The sequence below is a fragment of the Siniperca chuatsi genome, linkage group LG3 (genome assembly GCF_020085105.1).
Source record: "Siniperca chuatsi isolate FFG_IHB_CAS linkage group LG3, ASM2008510v1, whole genome shotgun sequence".
Taxonomy (NCBI): Eukaryota; Metazoa; Chordata; class Actinopteri; order Centrarchiformes; family Sinipercidae; genus Siniperca; species Siniperca chuatsi.
The window spans coordinates 16,908,428-16,928,921 of NC_058044.1; the positions used below are offsets into that span (position 1 = coordinate 16,908,428).

Genomic DNA, 20,494 nt, shown 5'->3' on the forward strand with positions numbered 1-20,494 from the left:
GCAAAATCCTGATTGGTGCATGGAAATACATGATATCACGTTTTTCCAACTGAGCCCCACCAAATCAAGCCAGTGAGAAGACCACAGAGAAACACACAAATACAGATGTATGTACATGTGAATCATATAATCAAGACTGTTCTATTGCTGGCTGAAAATTGTGTGTTCATATAGCACCCCATTATTTATAGTAAGAAGCTTATTGACAACATAGGTTTTCAGGGCCTTTAATCAGACTCTGTTTCATACTCATTATCATGCGACTCAAATTGGGATGGGGAGTGATTGAGACAACACTAAATTAAACAAAATGTCTCTCAGAATAGAACACAATAATTTTCTCTAGTAAATGTCTTCACTGGAGGTTTAAATTGAATTCAAGCATTGCCTCTGTTATGCAGAAGAACATCGTCAGTTTAAATATCGTCTAATCCTTTAACCATAGGCAAAGACTCCAAAAAATCTGCATCTAAAATAATATATGGTATCAACCATATGTCTACATAAGACTTACTAACAGAAAATAAATCAGCTTCATATATAAAATAAGCTATGTAAAAACTCATCATACTCTCCACTGAGAGTCATATTGATGTCCTTACATATGCAACTGACTTATGGGTCCAAATGTACTGTATTGTATTGCCATTTTTTTTTACAGTCAACATTAGACATCATACATTTATAGTGATTATGCCATTACTTTTAGTATCAAAGTCAGAGAATGGAAACATCAATATATTATTTGTTTCTCTTACTCATTACTACATTCATTTTGTTATTCTGGACACCACTGGCTCTGAAAATGTCCAGTTTTAGGTAAGATTATGCTTTCAAAAACTTTTCACTAAAAGATATGTTCAATGAGGTCAAACTCCCTTTTTTGGTTTAATAAAATGTAAAAACAAAAAGAAAACATTCTAAGCTCATTGTCAGAGTTTCTGAAGACCACTTTGAAGCTTCTCTGGAGTTGACTCATGTTTCTTTTTAAAAAGATTTTTGAGCTTTAACGATTTCTTGCTCTTTTCCTTATCCTTGTGCCTGTCATCTCCACTCTCACGGGCTGATGCAGGAGATTGTAAGGCAATCCTTGGTGGTGGCAATGGTGGCTCCACCGCTATCAGCCTGCTCTGGGGCAGGTTGGGTGTTGAGACAGAGAGGCTGGTTGGGGTCAAAGCCATGGAGTTGCAGGACTTCTCAAGGATTCCATCATAAACAAGCTGGCTCAATGGGCCAGCAGTGAAAACATCTGATGACGACTTCCATGGCACCTGGGAGGTTACCATAAGGTCTGGCTGTCCAATTTGACCTGGAGATGAACTTGATTCAGATACTTCCAACTCCTCCCTCAGTATTGATTGTTTGGGTATTTCCATTGGAACACCAACTCTGTCCCAGGAGATTTTTCCTGTGGGAGTGTCTGTGGAACTGTCATTGTCATCTCTTGGCATTCTTGGTATTCTCCTTCGGAGAGAACCAGCAGACATCTCAAGTTCATCTCTCAGTATCCTCCTACTTGTTGATAGTTCTAAACCGAACTCTTGCTTCTCTGTAGAGGACGAAGTATCCATAAGTGCTTCAAATTTCTCTCTGGGTAGCATCTTTATGGAAGCAGTATCTGTACAATACTCCAGCTCATCTCTAGATATCTTTCTTGATGGTGTTCTAGTGATCTCAACCATTTTGTCCATTGCTAATGCCCTCACAGAGGAATCAAGCTGGCATTCCCCTTTATTCCATGGAAGCTTTCTAGAACCTGTGTCTAGGGACATTCCCATTGAATCTCTTGTAATCCTTCTGGATACTGAGTCAAACGGACGCTCAACATCATCTCGTGTCATCTTTCTTGAGGGACTGTCCATTGAAGCCCCCATCATATCTCTTGATAGCTTCCTAGGTGCCACATCTGTTGTTGCTTCTAATTCATTCCAAAGAATCTTTCTCACATCCAGAGGTAAATCACTTCGTTCTCTGTATACATTCCTTGAAGCAGTGTCCATCAAATCCCCTATTGTATCTCTCTCTACTCTCCTGGCTGGAAATTCTGCATCCAACTCATTGGAAAGCCCCTTTCTAACTGAAACATTCATGGGAACTTCACTCCTGTCTCTGGATATCTTCCTTGATGTAGCCTCTATCAAAGACTCTTCTTTGGACATCATCAAAGAAGGGGTTTCCAAAGAATTATCCAACACTTTGTCTTTTGCCAGCTTCCTGCAGGAAACATCTACAGAAGTTTCATGCTCTTGTATAGACATTTTGCGAACTGGAGATTCAACAACAGCTTCTACTTCTTTACTCAAAGGCTTTGTAATGGAGCTGTCTGAAAGTACCTCAGTTTCATCATGATAGAGCTTTTGAGAGGAAGCATCAACAGTGGGACTAGGGAACATTTTGCTGAGAGGAGGTGAAGTCATATATTCTGTGTCTGAAAACATCTCTTGGGAGTCTCTATTAATGAGAGAAAGGAAAGGAAGAATAAGGGAAGGAAGGGACAAAGAAGGAAGGAATCAAGGAATGAATGACTGTATCAACACAGGTGTTGCTGAAGTGGTTTAGTATGAGCAGTGTGTAAAAACAAATTGGCTTCTAAAAGTTGTGGACAGGGAGACATACTGTTTCTTCAGAGTTTTCAGGAAGAGACCCTCTTCCTCATCAAAGCAAGGGTATGGGGCTCGGATGGGGATGAGAAGGTCGGGGTCTGGGGAGATCATGGCGACTGGTGGCTGAGTGACGGTTCCGGGACGACGTGACCGGCATATGGTGGATCCCCTTGTTCGAGGAGAGCGCTTCAGTGGTGGAACTGGAGGAAGGCCAAAGATGAACCAATCAGCAAAACTGATCAACCCATACATAACAGACAGTGGTGTAGTAGTAGTAATGAATATGTAGCCCTAGTTTTAGACCTTAAAGGCCTGGTAACACCAAAAACTGGCACAACAAAATTTGTCTGCGCGTCCTCGCTAAATATGTGGTTCTAGAAGCTTGTTGACGTAGGGACTACTCGCAGTGCTTGTTGGCAAACTACTGTAGCTGGCAAGTTAATCACCGAAATGCTAGCCAGCAGGGAACATGCTAGCACTATTCAGTCACAATAGCTTTTCAAGCTTCTTTCTATTTTCTCTGTACTGTTTCTGTACTCTGTAAAGAGTTGCTAAAGAAGGAAAAGAAGCTCTCTGAGCTAAGTTTCAGTTAGCTCAGTTGCTAACAGAAACATAAAGTTCACACAGTTTTTTTTTAAAGACGTATGTGTACCATTAACTTATTTCACCATGGAATTTTGCCATTTCAGATGCTGGTGTGACTAGACTTTTATGATACTGGAGCAGGTTGTTAGATAGTGTGTAGCTGTGTATACTCTGCATTACCATATTGGTTATGGTAGTGTCACAAATGGAAAAGAACACCAAAAGTAAGGGGTACCTGAGACTGTCCCTCACATTTCTGTTTTCAATTTATTGTGACATTTGCAATGTTTGAGACTTCAAAACAGATCGAGTTTTATCTGACCCATGTAGAGAGGATTCTTAGCTGCATATACCACAACCACAGCATTCCAATGTTCAACAGATGTTGATTTTGAAAACATGATTCAGATTTGAATGAATGAATTTACAGCTTTGTGTTAACTGAGACCATATGCCTTGGATTTACACAGCATATACATACAGATTGAAGAAAAAATATAAGAAAAACATGTGATGAGTAGAGAAACACAACAATTGCAGATATTTCCATACAGGACATGAGGCGTGACTGAATGGGTTGAGTATGAAAATTATGCAAATCACATGCCATGGTCTCCATAGTCACCAGATCGGAACCTGATTAAACACTTTGTAGACACTATTGGGATTCCAAATAAAGAATCAAAAACTCATCATTCCTGTTACTTACCTGGCATCTGTGGTAAGACTGGAGAAGCAGACTCTTCTAACAGATCTTCTATGGATCCATGAACGGAGCTGTGGCATGAACAAGATGGCTGGGGCACTCGGGGCAACCCAAGGGCAACTGAGTCTGAGTAGAGCTGAGCAGTGAGGTTCGCTAGGCCAGGATTCCTAATGATGGGGAAGCCACAGAGGCGCTCAATTTGCTGCCAGCGATGGAGGCGCTCCCGTAAGCAGGCTGTTACTTCAGACAAGGAATTTCTTTGGGAGATACAAAGACCTTTGTGACATATTCCACATTTACTGTGACAGACACAAACAAGACTTGCACAGGTAATTTTGTGACTCACTTTGCCTCCAGGATCTTGTGGTCAACTTGGTCTAGAGAGGAGCTATGGGCGACATGGAGAGTACCCAGCACAGAGCTCCTCTTCTTCTTAATCTTCTCTGCCTGCAAGGAAGTATAGGTGAAGGTCAGTTGATAGGTACGTAGGTAATTTGTTAGACATTAGAAAAATTTGCTACATTAATAACCCTGTGTCTAAACATTCGTTTTACATTTTTTGCAATTACTTGCTTACATATCCAGTTCAGTCACTCTAAATAGCAATACTTTTTCATGTGTCTCCCTTTTTCATGCATTACCTCTTCCTTGGCAGAGGCAAGTTGTAGTACTGCACTCTGCTTCTTGACATTGTAGTACTGGACCTCTACCTCATGTGTCAGCTGCAGCCACTGCTGGAGGGCCTCTGAGGCAGTCCAGCTAGCATGCATGTCCATCTCTGCCTGCTTCAGTGCTCCAAGGACCTAAGGGGATGGCATCAGTCTAATGTTAGAGATCAGTATGTAGAAGTTTTGTTGAAAACTGCAAGTAAAGCTTAAATCCTTTCCTTTAAATCCTTTAAGCTCCAAAGTATAGCAAGGGTGAGGAGCATCTAGCGCAGCATTTGCAAAGTTGTGACCTCTAGTTGTATGGTTTGTGGTGTGTCTACCTGCTCCAGCTCTTCCTCTGCATATCGGAGGCGGCTGAGCTCACTGACAGCTCCCTGCCTCAGCTCATGCAGGCGGTAAGCCTCCTCCTGCGCCCCCATGATCTCATCCCTCATCTTCTCCTCAAGGTTCTGTTTTTCCTCCGCAACATTACGTTTTTCTTCCTGGGCTCGCTCCAGTCTTAGAAAGTGAAATGTTTTTAGTGCAATCAAACAAAACAAAGTAAATTCAATGTACAGTAAGTGAGAGACTCGGTGAATACTGAATACTCACTGTTCTTGCAGATCTATGAGGCTCTGTTCAGCACTCTGCAGACTTTCCAAATCTTTCATCATCTTGCCTATGTGGACTTTACTGGCTTTGTTCTGGGCCTGGGCAAACCAGCAGCCTCCAACTCCCATCACCACCGATACAATTAGCAGCAGGTCCTTCATGTAGTTATGAGGGGGACCTATGGTGGAATGGAAGGTCATGATTATAAATGGATCATAAATGCATCATGGATGATGGGATAGTAAAGAGTAATTTTAATGACACAAAGTTTACAACATGGAACAAGCCAAAAACACAAACACCTTGCATATTTCCATTGACAAAACTTTTTAGCTTCAGCACACCCACCCACACAGGAGCTTTCTTGGATAAACAAGACAATGGGAGCATATCAGTGGTTGTCCTTCAAATACCAGAAAAATCTGGGGAAACTGGGAGCATTGGTTGGTATGCAAACTAAACAAGCAACTAGGCAGATAGCCAACAGATACATTAAAGAGACGTAAGAGTAGGGAGAGGGAAGAGTCTGAGGACTTGTTCTTACGTGTAGGCGGTCCAAACAGAACGACATCCAGAGCTTTGATGTTGAGCTTCTGTTTGTCTCTCTGGTCCTGAACTCTTAGGTGGCCACTCAGGAATGAAGGTTCATTCGCTGCAATCCTGCACACAGATGTCACATTCAGTTCAGCGTGTTGATATGACTCTTAACAACAACTGACTTTTACAGTAACTCACACAACAACACACAAGAGAGTTAGTCTTGGTTGACTATAGCATCATCGTTGGATATTCTTACCTGGGAAGTGTGTTTCCATTGACCTTAAAGTCTTTAAAGTTCCTCTCATACTGTGGCAACTCAACAAAGTCTTTCAGCCAGCGAAGCACCTCATCTTGAGTCCAATTATGTACTGAGAAGTGAGACAAGGAAAGAAGACAAAGTGAGACAAAAAGTGAGACAAAGTAGAGCTGGACAACTTTGAGCACAAACACACACACACCTTCAGACGACTTCCAGCCCCTCCAGAGCTCCTCAATTGTTATGTGCTGGTCTTCTCTGTGCAGATTGCTGTGTTTGTTGGTCTGCTGCTGCTTCATGTCTTCAATGATGAACTGCAAAGACAGAGAGGGACACAAGGAGGAAGTGAAAATAAAGACTTAAAGAGCAAGGTTAGGGGTCACAAGCACATAACATTAGCTGAGCACAAATTCTCAACCTCTCTGTCCAAAATAAAATGAGTGGGTGTTGCAATTTGTTATATAGGCTACTTGGATTTCAATCTAGGAGTGGGTGTTTTGAGACTGTTTTTATTGAGAATGCATGCAGAAGCATGCATGTGTATTGCAAACTTCAGTGATTGCGTGAATGTGTGTGTGTGTGTGTGTGTGTGTTTATGCTAGTGCTGTCTTGGAATGTGTCCTTGGCTGTAAACGGGGGCTTCATATGATGACTAGAGGAATCTTGTAGCTATGTTCTGATGAGCCCGGGCCCCACCCCTGACATCTCTATGGCAACCGCAACCTGAGCCCCTGGATACTGTATCCCTGAACTGCATTCTGGAAGGCAAAGGAATTCTAGAATTCTGGATTTACTACCAATGTCACATATGACTAGAGACACATGCTCCTTGGACAAAATACTTATTCACTCTGGATATTATTTATTACACAAACACGCTTTTACATGCAGTACATATACCTTTACACACACATAAAGAGCCATATGCAGAGTTGAAGCACTGATCACTTGTTTACATGGCTAAACAAGTGAAAAATGAAAAACGTGTTTTGTATTTGACTCATTAACAAAATGCTTTTGTAGACTATGCTTTGGAGGTGTAATAAATCATAGGTCTGCAAAAAAGCAACAGATAAATGTTTCAAACCTTGCTTTGGAAAATAATTTTGTAATATTTAGGAATTTACCATTAATATTTATTCATTTTTTTCATGGTTATATATTTTTACTTTGATGGGGAAAAAATCATGCAATTAACAAATACAAAGTGAAGTTTGATAAACTTGAAATATCAGTGTATCTCTTCAACTTGTTTGTGACAAGGATAACAAACTGGCTGAAGAATAAGGGAAGCTGGAGTCATGGAAAAATTAAGCAGAGTTATACTCTTAAGTGTGACTGAAGGTCACCAGTGTTACAGTATTCTATTAGTGCAAACCAATTTTGTCACTGAGCCAAAAGCAAAGTTATACTGTTGCTATCCTTGAAGTAGCATTTGACTCTACCACCAGCCAGGACACCTGTTGTTGTACTGCTTTACCCAGTCTGTCTCTTGCATGCAAGAACATACACACTCAAGGATTCAAACATGGTTTAGAAAATGGGGTAAACAAACAACAAGAGTGAGTTTTGTACCTCCACACTCTCCTCCACCTCAATCCCTCCATCTTGGTCATCGTCCATCATCTGATGGATGCTCCGCAGGGCCTCCAGGCTGTAGCGATCCGCCTCGCTCATACATGGTGGAGATACCACCATGCAGGGGTCTACATGGGTCAGGAAGGCAATGTCATTATTTCACTCAATTTATCCATGGAGTACCTTTCATTTATTCATTAATCTAGCTCAATCGATTATATAGATCAAGCACTTTCTTTTGTATGTTAGAGCAGATATAAGCAGAGATCATCTAATTGTCTCAGTACTGAGAGATTCTAATTATTTTTGGCTTATACAGGGAATGCACAATGTATCATTCCATTCATTTACTTATTCATTCTTCTCTTTTACTGTACATCAGAGAAGTCTCCTCTATTTGTCTGTCCAAAATGTCAACATTTCAACAAAAAAATCAAAACATGTCAATGGCCATGATTTCTCTTAAAAATACAAATATGTTTGGGCCAGCAATTATTAATTGCATGTGTATCATAATGAATTATACAGGGCATCCAGCTTGCTTAGTGGTTAAGACTTGTGCAGTATAATATTTCAATGTCCCAAATTTGATTCTGGACAGGGGAATTTGTTGCATGACATCCCCCTCTCTCCCTCTCCCTGTGTTTTCTGTCTGTCTCTGTCAATACAGCTTAAAATGGCTCCAAAAATATTTTTTAAAATAACAATGAAAATACAACCATGTCTATCTACATATAATGTATTAGGCAAATATGGACAATAAACTAACTGCATAATCAGTATACTCCATTTGATGACAAAACAATCTCACCTCAAGATGCATTTAGTAGCTACTATGGACATTTCCAAGGTCAAGAATGCACTCCTGAACCTCAAGCCATTTGTTGTTATACAATATTTGTAACAGAAATAATGTAATACGTGACATTTGACCTGTCTTTTCATCAATCATTCAAATCATTTTTTACCACCATTATCCAGGAAAGTGTTACAGTTTTAACCTTTTTTCCCCAAGATTTGCATCATATCAGAGCCCAATGTCCAGTCAGTCTGCACCAGAGCTCTCATGTACTTCTAATGTTTTTTATTTGAAGAATTCATTATAGGAGGCAGATGCCACTGAATTAAGAGATTGACAAGTACTAAGGCATACCTTTACATTACAGTTTTCACCAACTGTGAACTGGCAACACATATTGCCAATGACAAACACTTATAGACAGACACACTGTTTTCACACTGCACTTCTGTCACTCAGCTCAAGCTACAGAATCCCATCAAGAATGGTCCAGATTACGGTCATAAAACTAAAACATGTTTGTTACAACTGTGAGAGCTTCGACTGGTTTGACCAACAAGTTTGAGGCTCAATCCCTAACTCCAGCGCACTACAAGACAATGTGTGCCAAATGTACTTGGTCACATGCCAGTGAGGACTCTCTGGAAAATTGGTCATTGTGGACAAAACAACTGTTGTAATTAGGCTTTATATCGTACTGTGTGTTCCAGGCTTAATACAGGAACACTAATAAAATATATGAGAAGATGACGCACAGCTTTCTGTCATCTGTCGTACTGAGTCAGAGCCCATTTTTATCTCTGTGACCCAAGGGTGCTCCAAGGAGCTGAAGGAACTCAGGGGGTGAAAGATCTGCTAGTAAAGCCCACTATCAAAGCAAGCTCCAGTAACATTAGCCGCTCCCCATCCACAATGTAAGGATAAATAAAGCCATGGGAAAAAGTGGCTTCAGGGAAAAAAAGTGAATTCTTATTTCTGACATTAACTTCAGAACATTTTTGCAAAAACATTGGCCTCAGAAGTTGATGTTCAATAAAATAAAAATGTAGAAGAACAACTGAAATAGAACATCAGGGGATGAAATGGCTTAAAATGATTGTTTTCCTTGATTGATGTATGCATTGGATAGTATGACAGATGTGAACTGTTCTTTTCAAGATAATTATTGGCATGGCAATTAATAATTACATTTTTTGTAGTATCCTTAAATATTGAGACCTTTGAGAGACCCATGTTCGTCTGCTCTCTCCCCCAGCCAGGAGATGTACCACTGTGCCAAGCAAAGACATTGGTCCCCTGGTTGTTGATGAAACTTGCATTTCTCAACAGTGAGGACACTTCTCAGCTGGATGAGCTATCAAATATTAATGGTGTATGCAAAGGCCCTTTGAACAGTGTGTGTGTGTGTGTGGGTGGGAATTACTAATGTTGTAGGGACATTAATCTGTTTACACAGTCACATTGTGGGGACTTGCCTTCCTTATGAGGACAAAATGCAAGTCCCCATAACATAAATCATTAGATTTTAGGGTGAAGACTTGGTTTAAGGTTAGAGACGCTTAGGTTCAGGTTAATGTTAGGGTAAGGGTTAGGGTTAGTTTTAGGGGAGTAGTGGTTATGGTAAGGGTAAGTCTCCAGGGAATGAATGTAAGTCAATGTAATGTCCCCGAAATTTATGGAAACACGACCGTGAGTGCGCGTGTGTTTTAATGGACATATGACCTGAGTTTAACCCTTTCCACAGGTGAACTGAAGCTGTTGGAGTCCAGGGCACATGGGACTGGAACACAAAGCAGCTAGAACAACTACTCACAATATCAAGATAAAACCCTTTGACAAAGTCATGCAAGATGAGAAAGAACAGGTTCTTGTTTCCTATATGTCTTTTTGGCAGCATATGCAAGATTCACAAAGACTCCAAAACAAAATATTACCAAGAAGTGTTCTGATAATGTGAGCTGTTCTCTCTCTCTCTCTCTCTCAGTGTCATCAAAATTGACTAAATTGGCTTAAAAACAAGGTAATTCTGTCAAGTCAAATAAATACAGAAATAAATAACACTTTCAAAAACCTTTCGGAATTGAATACCAGTCGCCGCACGTTTTGCAAACAAGAGATGAAAAATAGAATGCAAAATGTTAATGAGTTAGAACAAAAATCAACCACAAATCATGAAAAAATTATTTGGAAAGCAAATTTCAAAACAGACGCATAACAAATGCCATGTTATTCTCAGCAGCGGCAATGTGTAAACGAGACTGATGTCCTGCTCCTAATAATTGGCGCACTATTGGCGATGACAGGACAGATTTGAATACGATGCAAAGACTTTGTCAAGCATAAGGGTGAGAAGTGATGTACAGCTTTCCTGTTTGATTTAGACTGTCCTTTGTTGGCTGGACGCATCATTCAGCAATCAGCACATAGCCTACCTGTTGGGTCGAAACCTACGCTCCTACCGGGGAAGGTGAACCCCTGGAGGTCCCCGGAGCCTTGCGCGGCCACAAAGAGCGCAGCGGGGAAAACGAGGAGGAACAGAGGGTACAGAGGCAGCATTTCAGATGGTAGATAATATTGTCGTCCAGAGTTGTGAAAATTATTTAAAACAGATGGCGAGAGAACATAAACAGTACCGACCCCAGTTCAGGAGGCACCAGTGTCAGTCTGCAAGAAGTGTCAAGCGATCTGTGTTGCTATTACGGGTAAAGCCAGAAGCGAGACGTGATACTGATGATTCACTTGAGAAAGGAGGCAAGCTGGATAACAGAAATGTATGAAAGAGCACAACAACACACTTTAGAAAGTTTGCAGTAATGATTTGCAGAGTCATCCAAACACAAGAGGGCTGTGCGTAAAATACTCCAAAAGTGGGGAATGGTATTCCGGCAAAATGACAGATAATGGTATTATAAATCCATACTGGGTAATAAAAACTTAGGATAAAAAGTCCTGAGGCTCATCCATCATTTTTAAAATCCAGTGTTAAAACCCCACACACAGCAGATCTCAGGAAACGATTTTAAGGGCGCATAAAAAACACCCCTTTTAGGTCAGATGATGTTTAAATGGGAAGACAACATAGGCCCATAATCCTGCTAAAGATGCAGACTGCTTCTCTGTTCCTCGTGTCCACTTGGAGATTGTTTTGTGTCGGCTTCTGCTCTTTTTATAAGCCTGCTAATCGTACTTGTCCACTGCTCTGTTCTCTCGTCTGTCACCCCTTTCCCAACACAAACGCCGAGATCTGACGTTCTTACTCGGAATTGTGACCGCCTCTCCCCCTTCTCTCTCTCTCTCTCTCTAGGAACAGGGCGTCCAGCACTTTATTACGTTTCCTAACCCATTCCCCCAACTTAGCGCAGAGGTCAAACGTTCCAGTTTGCTATAGCGTTGATCCAGTGACCTCGATATGACGTTTTTGGATAGGCTTAGTCTATCATTTGTAACAGAACTGAGCAACTGCTTCTAATGCATAATATCGATGCGTGAAATCAACACAACAGTCATTCCTACTAGATGATTTTACAATCCTTTCTGGTTTTATGGCTTTACTAATCCTGGTTTAGGTGGAAGTCCATTAGATCTCGCTATGGGAAGTATTGCTTGAGATCAAGACTATCATGCCAGGAATAGTGTGTAACATGTAAGGTCATGGCCAGGCTGTCTGGGTCTGACAGTTGTATCCTTGTTCAAGCTATGCAAAGGGACTTAGTAAATGTTTGTTCACCTGTTTATGGGGTTTGATGTCTATATATGGCTTGGGATTTCTTCAACACACAAAAACGCTCAGACAGAGTATACCTCCTCAAACTAAAATTATTAGTAGAAACGTCAAGAGGGACACAAACAGACCACAGGACTACACATGCACACACACACTTTAACAGTAACAAAGTGTCACGTTTCATTCCAGCGATTCAGCTCAGAGTTTAAAAATAGTGGGTCAGATTTGACCTCTACCCTGTGGAGCATGCCCAAGTGGCAAGAATCCAAGGATCTGAGTGAGTTTGCAGTACATGTGCATTTTACATGATTGCATCTAACCATAGTCCTACAGCTTCTACTCTGCTCATTGATTATGGTGATGAGACAGAGAAAGGAAGAGAAGGGAAGAATGCAACAGCAAAAGAAAAAAATATATACATCTTAAATACGAAACAAGCAGCCACCAAAACACTTATACGGGTGACATTCAGCTTCAACTTGTTTTTATTCATGACCTTCACTGAAGAACCTTGGCAGATTGAGTTACTTACAGAGTAATATGCCAGACTGAAAAGACGAAGGGATATCATCATATAGGGAAAGAGCAGTGAGAAACAAAAGGCTGGACATGAGAGTACAGACACTTATTCCATAAAACACGAGAGCAGTGAAAATGATCATAAACCTGCCAGTATGATGATATGATGAGGTTGATTTAGCATGCTAGCTCACAGTCGACCTTATGACAGTACTAACTTACATCACACCTGGCCTTGTAGATATTGTGTGGTACATGGTGACTAAGTAAGGCACATTTGAGAATGCAGACACGAAGAAGAAACTAACAAGGTAGATTGGGGATCCAATGAGCAAAGATTTTATCAGGTGTGCTAATGACCAAAAATGCCACATCCCTCCACCTCTGAAGATCCTGACGACTACAATGTTGTTGGAATACTAAAAGTACATCCTTTAACAAACTGTTGTGATATAAAAAATGAATCTAATCAAGACTATTGTATACTGACAGCATGAAAAGAAAATGATGGAGAATGGAGAGAAAGAATGTTCAGATGGTGTTGCAGGATTGTTATGATGTAAATACTTTGCTATACAACCATAGATCTACTTTTTAGGCATGTTGAAAAAACATATGCAAGAAATTAAGTAATTCACATCATTGTCATGAAAACATCCAACTGGCAATAAGCTGGCCAACCCACCACATTTACTTGAAACTCAATCTTGAAACGTGATATACAGTATGATACAAAAAGCATGATGCAAGTCAGGATACTTTGTGAGGAATTTTAAGCAAGACATGATGCTGTTAGTAGTGGTTTTTAAGGCAACATAACCTGAATGACATAATGTCATTCCTGACAGTTTAGTGAGTCAATTTAAATATCCATTTTTATATTCAACCTGCTGAACAAGGTAGGAGCTTGAATCTGTACAAATCATCACCTCATCGTATAAGACCCAAAGCACAACCACAGCTGATTCAACAAGGCCCAATCCCAACGTGACATTGCTGAGCTCAGGTGGACTGTGAGGACAGTGCTACAAGCTACACAGCAGAGACGATGGTACAGCTCTTCCTCCATCACAAAAGCACAAACTCAAAACTTGAGGCCCCTCCAAAACGACTGTGCCATGTGCGCGGAATGAAATCTTTTTGAGCAGACGGATATTAGTTTTGACTTTCCTTCTTTGTTCCTTGACTTAGTAGTAATTTACATAAACTTAGTACTGTAATTTTGTGTACAGGCTTCACTACTGTGAAATAAGCAGCACTGCTGTGTACATACATAGCTATGGTAAAAGAGGGAGTGATTATGTTTAGATTTGAGTTTAAGCACTCTGGTACAAAAACAGCATACTGATTAGAAAACACAGGTCTTGGTCTCGCAGAATACACTGATGGTGTATTTAATATTATCACATACATACACTACACTAATCAAAAATGTCATCGTTGATATAAAAAGTATTATGGGACTGATCAGTCAAGCCCAGTGACCTAGAAGATCGAAGGCAGCTAAGTAAAAAACTGCAAGCAGATATGCACATGTCTTAATTGTCTGATGAGTCTCCTAAAAAACTTTAGCCTGATCATCTTTTTTCATAGTTATACAGCATGTAGGAAAATTGAAACTGCTGAAATGACTGTTAAGTATTTATGAATTTGGCGATCTAGTTCCTAAACGCACCAGTGAAGATTAAAGAAAGAGGAGAAAAGCAGAGGAGCTGCAGTCAGAATATGAAGAGACATACTACAAGCCATTTCCACTTTGACCACCCCACTGAGATAAAACTCAAATAGGAGTTAACAACATGACGAATTCTATTTGGTAACAAAAGTGAACTTACTAAGCAGTATCATACAAAACCTGTCAAAATGTACCTCGGCAAAAGCTTATAAAATATAATATGAATAAAATAGTATAATAATATTCCTTGGTCCGTAAAAACTATGTTAGTCTTACAACAAATTTTTCCCTTGCACACAGCAGATAAATCAACAAGTTTTTCAGTAAAAACATGACTTCGGTAGAAAGAGAGCATAGTGAAAACGTAGCTTCCAAACCCACAGGCATATAAAACAAAATCGTTCTTGTACAGTTCAGATTCATCTTCTTTTAGGTGAAAGTCTTGGATATCAAGGTCCTTTTAAGTGGTGCTTTTTACATGTCCACAACAAACCACAAGAGGGAGCTAAAGAGATGATTCAGTCATCCCAAGTATTTTTTGTTCTTTGTTTTCAAACTCTCTTCAGCATTCCTGATGATCACAATTGCTCTCTGATGAAGAGTTTCCGAGTCTGTGTGCAATTCTTCACAGGTCCATGAGCCTCTTTGGAAAGTACATGCGCACATTTTCTCACTCAGTCATTCAAAGCACACATACAAAAACAACAACACACACACAGAGTAAGTATTACTATGACAGCACCGACATGGTTGACGTCCCTGACGACATGCCTGAGTCACTACTGTTATAAGCCCCATGGCCGTCCCCGAGCCCGCCCAACAAGGATGAAGGTGAAGATGAAGATGCTGGTGATGACGAAGAGGTGCTATGTGACCGCAGAATGGCACCAGCAGCACTGCAGTGGGGTCGGGGCCCTGGTTCAGGGGTGTAGGTGAAGGTGAGGGCGGTGGCGTAGATGATTCCATCATTGCGGACCAGCGTGACAGGGACCTGAACTGGCTGTCTCACCCAGCGCCAGCCCTCCCTGAAGGCAGAAATGTCCGGCACCACACACAGGACGCTCTCTCCACATCTAAGGGGACAGACGGATGAAACAAGGTTTGAGCATTTGAGCCATTACACACTAATGTGCACACTCAGATATAAACGCTCACCTGTACATGGTGTCAGCCTCCACATCTCCGAACCACACTCTGAGGTTAGGGGTGAAGTTCTGTCCTGTCAGCTCCAACATTGCCACATCTCCTCCACCATTTAACTTGACACAGACATACAAAAAAAGGTTTTATGTCTTTAAACGTCCCTACAAGCAGAGTAAAAACTAAAAGAGGAAGTAGTTGGTAACCAGAATGGCACTCATGTTTGCTAATAAAAACCATAACGAGCATATTTTCAACAGAAAAGGCTGTGTGCGTACCTGCAGACTTTCCACCACAGGGACAGGTGTGACTGGTGTGTGGACGGGGCCCATACCCTCAAAAAATGTGTACTCTGCCTTGTCAGTGCTAATGATAGTCCAGGAAGCCCCATCGTTAACAATCTCCTTGTTAGTTTCTTTGGAGCACTGTGTGGCCTGGAAAAAAACCCATTAACATAGAAATAAATTTCACTTTCCATTTTTATATCTAACAAGGAGGAAATCACACCATAGTGTCGGGGTAGGAGCTTGCCAATGAAAGGGACAGAGATTGGTCTTAGATATAAAAAAGTGAGCCACATTTCAGATCATAAAATTTGCCTTTTTTGCATGTGCTGAGTCTTGTGGACTTTAAATAGAATTTTCTTAACAGAGTTGCAAACTGGGAGGAGCTCTCACATCCGCTACTGGTTACAGAAGTAAAAATCCTATTCATTTTCACAATAGACAATGTTAGGTGACTCATAGTTTGATCACTTACTCTGGCTTGGATCAGCATGAAACAGTACAAAAGATTAACAACTGGGTTAGAAAATATCTGGATAAAAAGTTGAAAGTACAGGCTTGTGTACGTAAAAACGAAGAAGTTAACTTCAACTCCAAAGGTGCATTTTGACAAAAATCATCCAATCACCAGACTTAAAAATGTGTTATGTACACCACTAACAGCAGGTGGAAGCTTCAGATTATACTGTTGAGAAAACTGATAAGCAGCAGCATAATAATGCAATCTGCAGCTTAAACCAATATGTTTGAATTCTGGGTACATTTTGAATGATTTTGACAACTATGATGCCGTGTTTTGTTGCAAACTGCAATGACAAAATGTTTAGAATTTATTACAGCTCTGATTTGCGCCTCTGGCAGGCTTCTTCTCCATAGCAACAGCGGCCGAGTTTTATGGATACTGTATTTAGAGCCGTCCATCATGCAAAACGGACGGACAAAACTTGATTTTTCAGAAACAAAGTTGAAATAATTAAAACTGATGGCCACAACATAACATTATCCGGAAGAGCCCCATGTTTCTATGGTAAGTAGCATTGAGATTATCACTGAAATTGTCTTTAAAATGGGAATACAATACAATACAATAATACAGAATGGGGAGATATACATCCGGAACAAAACTTTCTAATGTGTTTATCACAAAAAAAAAACTGGAACTGAGATTTTATAAGAACCAGATTCAAAAAACAGAATTAAACACTACTCAAACCCGCGCGTGTGTGTGTGTGTATGTGTGAGAGACTGTGCACCTGGAACTGGATGATCCTCTCCTGTGAGAGACACAGATACATTCTGTCTGTATCTTTCAGATAGAAGCAACACTTGTGAAGCTGGGACACTGGGTCATCTGCATCCATTAATGCAGTCTGCTTGTCCACTTTGCGAATGACCTGAAGAATTGAGGCAAACACACCCATCATAAATACAAAGAAACAAATAACGAACATTTGCAAGTTAACACAAACACATCTGCACAATTACAAACACATTCAAGTACACTAGTGGTACGACTGCTCACTTTCTCGCAAACAATAGACAACTGACATATGAACTGACATAGACACATGCATACCAGTCTGGGCAGGGCCATGCCAGTAACAGAACAGACCAATTTGACCGTCTGGCCATAATGAATATAGCCATCTCTCACAGCAAACTCCTCTCCTTCAGACTCATCATCGTCCACTAAACAAAATGACACAGAACACAAAAATAATGTAAATGTCTATACCTCCCTCTCTACCTTTAAATAGGTGCTCCCGATCACTGAAATAGTCAACAAACACATGAAAGATAACAACACCATTAAAATGTGTGTGTTTCTGCTTTTATGCAGTTATGGTGTTTAACATCAATAAAAACTGAAACTAAGGAAATGGGCACAAGGGATAAAATAATATGGGGGGAAAAGAAAAAAACAAGAAACACAGATGAAGACAACGTGTGACTTACACAGGTGGATATAGAAGGCACCCCACTGTTGGGAGCTGGCATAAAAGTTCCCCCCCTCCACGTGAAGATACCTGGTGCTAACTGTCTGGGAACGCAGGCGGTTAAACAACGCCACTTTAGTCCCTGAAGCGATACACACTGGGGAGAGAGAAAAATAGAAAGAGTGAGTAAGAGAGAAAGAGGATAAAGGAAGAGAGATCAGTGTTTCTGCTGTCAAAGGGAAACACTTCTTTTTCACATTAAAATTAAATGTCAGTGTGAAACCATACATCTGTCCTTACATGAGCTAGTGTTTATGTGTGTGTGTGTGTTGACACATCCTGCAACTCACAATCTGCATTTTTCAAGGACTGTTTCTTCTTAGAGGGCTTGGAGATGACCTTGATCCTCTTACTGAGGAAGACTCCTATGTTGGCGCTGTTCCCATACAACATCTTCACAGACAGCATGAAGTGTTTCCTTTTATCCGAGTCACTGATATACAGTGTCTTAGCTGTGCAGAAGTGCTAACGCAGGAAAAAGATACAGATTAGGGGATTTTGTATGAGTGTGTGTGTGTATCCCTTTCACTTCCCTCTCTTCCCCATTCTGAGAACAAGTTCACTAGTGGCATTAGTGCAATAAGAAAACACAAGGACATGCAAGAATTATTAGCTACAGTGCGGACATAGTTAACAGGGTTTTACAGCAACAATTAAGAGAATATGGTCAAACTGCACATTTGCAAATTGCACTGTACATTTCATGCTGTGGTTACTTTGCATGGTTTATCAGCAGTGAAAAATAAAGTACAAGTACCTTGATTATTGTTAGAATGAGTGAAGTATGGGAAGAGTATGTGGACAGTGAAGACTACCAACACCATCACATGGAAATATAATTAAAACTCCTGCAGTACTGTGTTATTATAAATGCGTTCCCACCTTCCCCTCGAGATTGAGTTGCTGCATCTCCTGTTCACTGTTGCCTATCCCAATGAATGCACACGGCTGGGCCTCCTGCTCTGTGCAGCCCTCCTTCTCCATGTTCTCTAACTTCTTCTGCCAGCCACTGCCCATCAGATACACACATGGTGGAGGGCAGAAAAACCTAAGTGACACAAGTAGAAGTCAAAAAACATACAGGACTTCCAATGCATCTATTTTGAACTGAAGAGGTTTCTCCATCAAACACACACACACATTCAAATTGTGCAGCTTTTAACTGTCCCACACAAACCTTTTTTCATTGCCATATGACTTTTGTGCAACTTTCGCATGTAGTATGAGCACTGTTTGATCATCTTTACCCTTCAAGTAATTCCTCATAGCCTCCCTGAAATGGGTTGAAACACGCGTTAACACTTCGACAGCACAGTACAGATTGTTCTCACATCTACTTTATTCAAGTTGTTTTTTATTTACACTGCACTGATTTTAAAGTTTTGAGTTGTTTGCACTGTGAAGGGTTGCCTACGTTTCTACCTACCTTGTCAAACGCTGAGGCTGTGGACGCTCACCAAACTTCCTGCAAAACAAAAACATTTTGGTGCAAGGTGTTTACATGTGGTTTATAGTGCTGGGGTAATGTATTAGAGACAAAAACAACAAGCTTGACTGAAAGTGGGTGAAAAAACGGTGTGGCAAAGTGCACAATGTCAGTGACATCCGTAATGCAGGGGCGCTTCTACTATCATTCTATGTTAAGAAGATAGATAAACGTGTAAGACCATAGTTTGAGGTTTAGCCTCTGTTTCTAGGCTGTTTTTAGACTTGGGATGGAGCTACTGTACAGTAGACAATAATGTAATAATGCAGACGGAGAGTTTAACAGTGCAATGGTTCAGTGACACTATCATTCTCTTTTTGAGCTACGTTTTGATGAGAGGAAAATTAAATTAAACATATACATGTATGCTTAGGATGATGCTTAACTAATCTAGCAATACTCCAATACAACTACTTGCTGCTATGACGTTAATGTACGTTAACAATGTTGCAGTCTGAGTAACGTTAGTTTGTAAAGGTATTACATTGTTACTGTGCTCAACTTGTTGAAACTGAAATTAAACAGACACAGAAGCAGTAGTTAAGCCAAAATGCAAAACTGCTGACTGACAAAAAGTTTCTGAAATAGTATGTCGATATCCTGCGACAATTACAAATGGCAGGGAAACCAGGCGATACTACGAAGAATAGTTTTGCACAACTGACCCCCACATCAAGCCACAAAGTAGCACTGTGTGGGGTAAGCTTACTGAGGCCAAGGCAACAATAACACCCAAAAACATCACTCAAAAACACTATAAACTGACAACGGTTTACCACAACAAACAAAACTTATTTTTAATAACCTTATGCTGTGAATTTCAGCACTTACCCCGTAACAACGGGCGCCATCTTCCAAATAAGTCTCCCCCCAGAAAAAAATCGCGAGATCCCTCCCCCATCCCTCTCACCAAAGCCAACGGCACAACAGAAGAACCAGAAAGAGGGGCGGTGTGACGGGGCAAATGGGTGAGAAGAGGGGGAGGGAGTGGCGACCGACATAGGGCAGACGCCAAAACAACAGGCGTGGGAAAGTTACAAAGTCGCGCGAGAACGGAAAAACTCTCACAATAGACATGAATTACAATGGACCAATTTTATCGCGAGATGCGGAGGAACTCTCACATCTTGCTTTTTTTCCTCACAAGGAACCTCACTGTAACTCGATTCCCACGCCTTATTGAGCAATAAAGCAAACTACACCTCTCTACCATAAAGAGCTGGAGACACAGCTTGAAGATGTGTTACATGAACTGTAACACTGGAAATATACATTCTTATATATATTCTTCATATGGCCGTTAAAAGACTAGTAATTATTATTCTTAGAGGAACATCAGTATG

The 20,494-nt window shown here is 40.6% G+C and overlaps 2 protein-coding genes across 4 annotated transcripts; both read right to left on the reverse strand.

The window, feature by feature from the left end:
• Positions 1-211: 211 nt before the first annotated feature.
• stim2a (tromal interaction molecule 2a) lies at positions 212-11,621 on the reverse strand. 3 transcript variants are annotated; one of them, XM_044190884.1, is made up of 12 exons: positions 10,759-11,621; positions 7,525-7,655; positions 6,152-6,263; positions 5,950-6,061; positions 5,698-5,813; positions 5,154-5,331; positions 4,883-5,060; positions 4,536-4,697; positions 4,241-4,341; positions 3,898-4,151; positions 2,617-2,803; positions 212-2,451 (listed from the first exon to the last, which is right to left on the reverse strand). In XM_044190884.1, the coding sequence occupies exons 1-12, from the start codon at positions 10,880-10,882 to the stop codon at positions 933-935; spliced, it is 3,174 nt and encodes a 1,057-aa protein (XP_044046819.1). In that variant the 5' UTR covers positions 10,883-11,621; the 3' UTR covers positions 212-932. The 3 variants fall into 3 exon arrangements, with proteins under 3 accessions (XP_044046819.1, XP_044046820.1, XP_044046818.1); XM_044190885.1 differs by lacking the exon at positions 10,759-11,621 and adding an exon at positions 10,049-10,238 and having other exon boundaries at positions 3,898-4,061; XM_044190883.1 differs by lacking the exon at positions 10,759-11,621 and adding an exon at positions 10,049-10,238.
• Positions 11,622-12,506: 885 nt separating this feature from the next.
• On the reverse strand, positions 12,507-20,122 carry LOC122873635 (recombining binding protein suppressor of hairless-like). The gene is made up of 11 exons (XM_044190619.1): positions 19,983-20,122; positions 19,092-19,130; positions 18,843-18,938; positions 18,548-18,713; positions 17,956-18,130; positions 17,625-17,762; positions 17,245-17,357; positions 16,922-17,062; positions 15,663-15,818; positions 15,400-15,503; positions 12,507-15,317 (listed from the first exon to the last, which is right to left on the reverse strand). Exons 1-11 carry the CDS (start codon positions 20,000-20,002, stop codon positions 14,975-14,977), a joined length of 1,491 nt encoding a protein of 496 aa, XP_044046554.1. The 5' UTR covers positions 20,003-20,122; the 3' UTR covers positions 12,507-14,974.
• Positions 20,123-20,494: the final 372 nt, after the last annotated feature.

Coding starts and splice junctions, on each gene's coding strand:
- stim2a (XM_044190883.1), bottom strand. CDS start 10,223: ATGCTGCCAAAAAGACATATAGGAAACAAGAACCTGTTCTTTCTCATC. Junction 6,264..7,524: donor AGGTGGAGGAGAGTGTGGAG/GTACAAAACTCA, acceptor CTGTCTTTGCAG/TTCATCATTGAAGACATGAA. Junction 5,332..5,697: donor TCTGTTTGGACCGCCTACAC/GTAAGAACAAGT, acceptor ATTCCACCATAG/GTCCCCCTCATAACTACATG.
- LOC122873635 (XM_044190619.1), bottom strand. CDS start 20,002: ATGGCGCCCGTTGTTACGGG. Junction 18,131..18,547: donor AACTCAATCTCGAGGGGAAG/GTGGGAACGCAT, acceptor TTCCTGCGTTAG/CACTTCTGCACAGCTAAGAC. Junction 17,358..17,624: donor TGCCTTCTATATCCACCTGT/GTAAGTCACACG, acceptor CATTTTGTTTAG/TGGACGATGATGAGTCTGAA.